At 39.4% G+C, this 6,235-nt stretch overlaps 1 protein-coding gene across 1 annotated transcript; it reads left to right on the forward strand.

The window, feature by feature from the left end:
* Positions 1 to 193: 193 nt before the first annotated feature.
* cope (COPI coat complex subunit epsilon) lies at positions 194 to 5,979 on the forward strand. The gene is made up of 10 exons (XM_011614857.2): positions 194 to 354; positions 494 to 556; positions 675 to 775; positions 1,080 to 1,232; positions 1,577 to 1,630; positions 1,800 to 1,881; positions 3,321 to 3,476; positions 4,778 to 4,846; positions 5,419 to 5,493; positions 5,874 to 5,979. The coding sequence occupies exons 1-10, from the start codon at positions 253 to 255 to the stop codon at positions 5,925 to 5,927; spliced, it is 909 nt and encodes a 302-aa protein (XP_011613159.1). The 5' UTR covers positions 194 to 252; the 3' UTR covers positions 5,928 to 5,979.
* Positions 5,980 to 6,235: the final 256 nt, after the last annotated feature.

Below are 6,235 nucleotides of genomic sequence, written 5' to 3' on the forward strand. Positions count from 1 at the left end.
CTTTTTCGTATTTTGCATTTTATTGTGGATTCCGAGAAATAAAAAAAATACATGGTCACCCAACTTCTGACACGTACAAAATGTGGAATAAAACAAAAATATTTTAATTTCCCAAGTGGTTAATTGAGGTATCTCTTAAGTGTGTTTTCTATAACCCGCCGTCCCTGGAGTTGAACTCAATCTCCCACAATCCTTTGCTGAAAGAGGAAAAGGACGTGTTTTTGCTACGTGTCAGGAAGTTCTCTAGTCAACATGGCGGCACAACAGGGCGATGTTGATGAACTCTTTGACGTTAAAAATGCCTTCTATATCGGTAGTTATCAGCAGTGTATTAATGAGGCACAGAAGGTGAAGGTAGGTAATTAATCACCAGGATAAGGTTTTATTGCATCCAGCTCTGTTTATCCATGAATCTCAATGCACCTGCGCTAAGCTACATGTTAGCATTTTTGTTATAAAAATCTAAAATACAATCTGTGTTTCATTTTTAAAGCCGTCCTCGCCTGAAAAGGAGGTTGAAAGGGACACGTTTTTGTACAGAGCATACATTGCCCAGGTAAATCTTTCAACAAGTGCCTACCGGCTCATTATGATGCCATTACTAAATAATACGCACGTTTATAGCTGTCACTTATGTTTAAGAAATGTTCAGCATGAACTGATTTCTGTTGTAGAGAAAGTATGCTGTTGTTCTGGATGACATCAAGGCCAACTCAAGGCCTGAACTCCAGGCTGTTAAGATGTTTGCAGAATATTTGTCCAGTGAAAGCAAAAGGTAATTGATTCGGATTGTCTTACACTAAACCTTCGAAGTTCTTAGTGGATGAATGTTATCATACAGATTACCAGCCGATGCGTTGTATAGACAGGCATGACATCGTAATGATATTATAATTAGGTTAGAACTAATTTTGACATCTGCTCTGAAACACTAATTTCTCTTTATGCATCTTCCTTTCTTTGGGGGGGGGGGGTACAGCCTATCATTCTTGCTGATTTGGTACCTTTGAAATTAAAGTTTTTATTAGTTTAAATTTATATAGAGCAGACAGACTCTTGACGTCTCTCTTTTCCTGCAGGGATGCCATTGTTGCTGATCTAGACAAGAAGATGGCTAAGAGTGTGGATGCTGCCAATACCATTTTCCTCCTCATGTCTGCATCTATTTACTACCATGAGATGAACTCTGATGCTGCCCTCAGGACTCTGCACCAAGGAGAAAGTCTGGAATGGTAAGAAGGGTCTAACATTTTGCTTTGAAGTAAGTTGCTGCGAAATTTGACCAAAACCGCGTTTGAAATCACAGAAAATATGTGTTCGTATGGATGTAATTACCACATCTGGTTTACATTCTGCATTAAACAGATCTTAAACTTATACTTTTGATACCAATTGTTTTTCTATGTGGAGCTTATTCCTCATCTACTTTAGCTTCAAATTATGATTTCAACATTCAGTGCTTGCTCTTTACATGGATCTTTGTGCCTACTTTCCCCCCCAAAGTTTTTAAAAAAAATGTTTCAATCCAAAGACCTGGAAATGATCAACCTTTTGCAAACATTTTGTGTATTTTTAGCATGGCCATGACCATTCAGATCCTGCTGAGCCTGGATCGTGTTGACCTGGCAAGGTATGAGATAAAGCATGTGACAAACAATGCAGTTGACTCAGTTGAGACATGTAGGAAACATCAAATAAATCTTGGCCTGTTCTTCTCTCAAACAAGAATAGAGGCAATTGTTTTCAAGCTCAGCCTTCTTTAAAAGTAACACTGACTTCTATTTATTTGTGATGGTCAGGAAAGAGCTGAAGAAGATGCAGGAACAGGACGAGGATGCTACTCTAACTCAGCTGGCCACCGCTTGGGTTAACATTGCTGTGGTAAGTCGTTCATTCATTCACAAACATTGGCAGATGATTTACCGATGGAAAACCCTCTATTACTAAAACCGGTGCAGAACAGTGTAAATGTAATTACTTTAGTATTTGTTATTCATTTACAGTGATCCCTCGTTTATCGCGGGAGTTGCGTTCCACAAATAACACGCGAAAAGTGAAATCCGTGAAGTAGTCAGCTTCATTTTTTTTTATTATTTTACAATGCAATACTGAACTATAGAATGAAACCAAAAATCAAAACCTGTTTTAAAGCCCAAAATTTGTTTAAAACAATAATTTTAATATAGTAATACAAGGTTGGAAACATTGTCACTGGCGTATTTCAGTCCCAGCTGTGCCTCTTCGTCCTGACTCCGCTCCGCTGGAGCGTCTGTTTCTACTGAAGGCGCAGGAGTCTTTCTCCGAGAGAAGAACATTGTTATGGGTAGTTGTTGGCGCTCTTTCTTTTTCTGAGCAAGAAGATTTTTATAAACGGATATGCCACCTTCGATTATATTTGAGAACTGCAATGAACGACTCGCAAAAAAAATCCGTGAAGCAGCGAAGCTGTGAAAGATGAAACGCGATATAGCGAGGGATCACTGTACTTAGAAAAAAGTTAGTGATTTGTTCTTACAAGAGATAGAACATGTAAACAGGATGAAAATAAATATTGCTATAAATTTTCACAAAATCTTTGTTAAATCTATGACTTCCAGGTTCTGATGTGGTTAAATGTTGCTTCTGAAATGCCAAAGAGCGTCAAATAAATCTTAATATGCTGTGTCAACTTGTTACCTTATGTGGCTGCCGGTGTGAAATGATGATAGTTCAAGGAAAAGCGGATTCGATTTTGGTGATGGTTTGGCCATAAAGCAACATACCATGTTATGTCATTTGCATCGCTGCTGCCTATATACAGTATATACATAGTATATATACGCTGCTACAGGTGTGACACCCTACAGATGGTCAAGCAACCTGCTTGGCAGAGATCTGCAATCTCTGGGTGCTGTTTTCTAATTATAGATGCTAACAATTGTAGGAACCTGGCCGCATGTCAATATCTATGTAATAAGCATTAATTGCTGTAGCTTAATCTTATTTGCTCAGACCACAGTGTTTGACCAAAATCAATTATTGTAAGACATTGGACGTGGCAAGCACGAGTCTCATTAAGTTATTGACCTCCAGATCACACACTGGCGCTCTGCTGTCAGTTGTCATGCATGAGATGAAGCTCACTCTTCCCTTGTGAGCCTGGTCAACATTGTTCATGTTGACTGACAGAATCTTTCTTGTTTTAACACAGGATAAGTGAATATATCAAGACCACACACGAACTTCTAAAATCTAGTTATTACGTCATTACTTCTGTGTTCCAGAAGAGACATCACAGTTTCTGATTTCACTTTTCTGAATTATTCTACTCGTTGTTGTAGGGTGGAGAGAAGCTGCAGGATGCTTACTACATCTTCCAGGAGATGTCCGACAAGTACTCCTCTACACTGCTGCTCCTCAATGGTCAGGCAGCTTGTTACATGGCTCAGAGCAAGTGGGAGGAGGCTGAGGGGGTACTTCAGGAGGCACTCGACAAGGTGAGGTGACCGTGTACAGCTTCTCTCTTAATTACTCAAACTGTTGTGCAGCTTCCTCGTTGACCTCGTTGAAATGCTGCGAGATGCCAGATCAAGTGAATATAGAATTAAACATCATTCTAAGATGCTTTTATATTCAAGTGAGCAGAGTGGATTTTTATTTGGTGTTGAAAGTTTGGCTAAGAAATTTCATCTCCATCTCCTTAATATATGCATTGAAATATATAGAATTGGTATTCTTATTGTTTTATATGTCGCTGTATATGGAGTATCAACACGTGTTTTGGTTGACCTAGTGTTTTTTTTTTTTTTTTGAAGTCACAAGACTGAAAAGTGCGGCCAGATGTTTCCTGTTTGGTCATTGTTTCCCCAGCATGTGTTGTTTGATTGCGGGTAATCTAACAGCAGGTGGCACCACATACTCTTTCAAAATAATCGCCACGCACAGGCCGGAATCTGATTATTATTATTTATTTATTTACTTTTAAAAGGAATATCTTAATTTATAATCAGCAACAAGATTTCAGGAGATTGTTTATTTTTATCGGGGTTGGATCTTTTTTCCTTTAAACCTGCTGAAGGACCGTTGCTATGGTCACCATTTAACCAGACTCTGATTAAACTCCGCTGGAACAATGAAAAGAGTCTAATATCATTTTATATCAGTGCTAATACAGACACAATAAAGCAGAGCAAACAGAACGGCTATAAATGGAGCAAATGCATCAAAATCAATGTAAATGATCGAGGGACAGTTTGGGCGCTTCATAAACATGTTGTCAGACTGCATTAGTTATCTTACACCCCACACACACAATAAATCCATAAAACAGTTTAACGTAAAGCTTAGTAACGGTGTAACTGGTTGTTTTTCTCTTGCTTCCTCTGTCCTGTTAATCATTTTTTTATGCTTGTGTCCACTGAGTGGTACAATAAAGCCAAAGCTTTTAAATGTCTGAAAGTAGCCTTTCTAAAATGTCTCAGCCTTGTCTAAGATGTTATTTCACCTGAGCTGTGCAACCTTGAACCCATCAGTAAATTGGACCACCCCTACCTCGAAGTTTCTGCTGGCAGTGACTTTATGGTGCTGTCGTCACGCTGCTCTGAAGTAGCATTTCACCATGGCAACATTTGAAGTGTAATAATAACAGTTTTGCAATGACAGACACAACTGTAGCTGTAGAGCTCTAACAGCCACCTCATTGATTGCTGTGTGTGATATTGGACAATCTAAACAAATAATCGTCGCTATACGTAAAAGGCAATAATTAACAATGTTGATTTCTGTTTGCTCCCTTCAGGACAGCAGCCACCCTGAGACACTGATCAACCTTATTGTGCTGACCCAGCACCTGGGCAAAGCTCCTGAGGTGAGACTTTGCTCTTTAAGCAGCCATCAGTTTGGATTGTCCTATCAACAAAAGCACATTCGTTATGATAAAAAGCGTCAGCCACTCTGTGCTGAGTTCGCATCATGCTGCTCTTAGCCATTTTATGGCTATTTTTGCTTTGGTTGCAACAGGATGACATGTTCAACCAAGCACAAAGACCTGATCATTTTTGTCTTCTACTCTGTGTGCGTAATAATCTTTTATATTGCTTTAGTGCTGCCTATGACTTTAACACCCATGGACTCAGAGTTCATAAGATAAAAACGTCAATTATCTCTTAAGTTTCGACTATTGACTCAAGGCTGTCATTAAAAAGATCACTACTGTGATAAGTAGTTATTACAGTTTGGTCAAGGTAACCTGGCATTATATTAATGTTCGTAGTAAACAACCCACAGATGAAGCATTAGTACTGTAACTTTTGATTAAATCCTTTGAACAGTGTCTTGACAGATGTTTTCAGTCCGTGTCTATTGTGTGTTTTCCCCCTATTTTCTAGCTTAATGTCAGTAAACACTGAGTAAATGCGATGTGTTTTCATCTGTCTCCAGGTCACCAATCGGTATCTCTCTCAGCTAAAAGATGCCCACAGAGCTCATCCATTCCTCAAAGATTATTTGGTTAAGGTGAATTGCTTGCTTCTACTTGAGTCAGCCATGCCTCTGATTTGTACCTGGAACTCATTAGACCCACTTGGGGTTTTTGCCAAGCCTACAGAATCCTCGATGATATAATTATCTTGCTTGGTTGGATTTTGATTAAGTTAGACAGCAGGTGTCTTTGGAGCAAATCCAGTGGGTGCATTAAACTCTGAATCTTTAACCTTTGCCTCACATTTTGTTGTGATTACACAGCGGGTAAATGTAAATACACACTCGAAAACTGGGTTGTCCTGATGCAAAACAAGGCATGTGATGCACAGCTGTTCCTCAGCTCAAATTTTTTTTTTTTTTTTTTTAAATTCTTGGAATTAACTATACCAATCTGCTGTCATTTTTCCCGCTAGGAGAATGAGTTTGAACGGCTAGCCATGCAGTACGTTCCCACTGCGACAGCATAGACAGACCGTCGGCCGGGACTCCACCTTGGTCCACTAGAGCACCGAGTCGTTTCAACATCCCTCTTTGTTTTTGATGTTTTTACTTGTTCTATTTAAACCCAGAGCAGAAGTCATTCTTTCTCTCTCTCTCTCGACGCTTTACGGCGCTTCAATGGAAGATAACATCCATTTATCAAAGCATTCCTCTTTGAGATTACAATAAATGTTTAGCAACCGTGTCCGCGATGTGGTGTTTCCGAGTCTTTATTTCTGACACTGTACAGATGTCCGACCCAGGCATGTGGTGGTGCTCCCAGATTGTGTCTGCA

This window comes from Takifugu rubripes, chromosome 20 (genome assembly GCF_901000725.2).
Source record: "Takifugu rubripes chromosome 20, fTakRub1.2, whole genome shotgun sequence".
Lineage (NCBI taxonomy): Eukaryota > Metazoa > Chordata > Actinopteri > Tetraodontiformes > Tetraodontidae > Takifugu > Takifugu rubripes.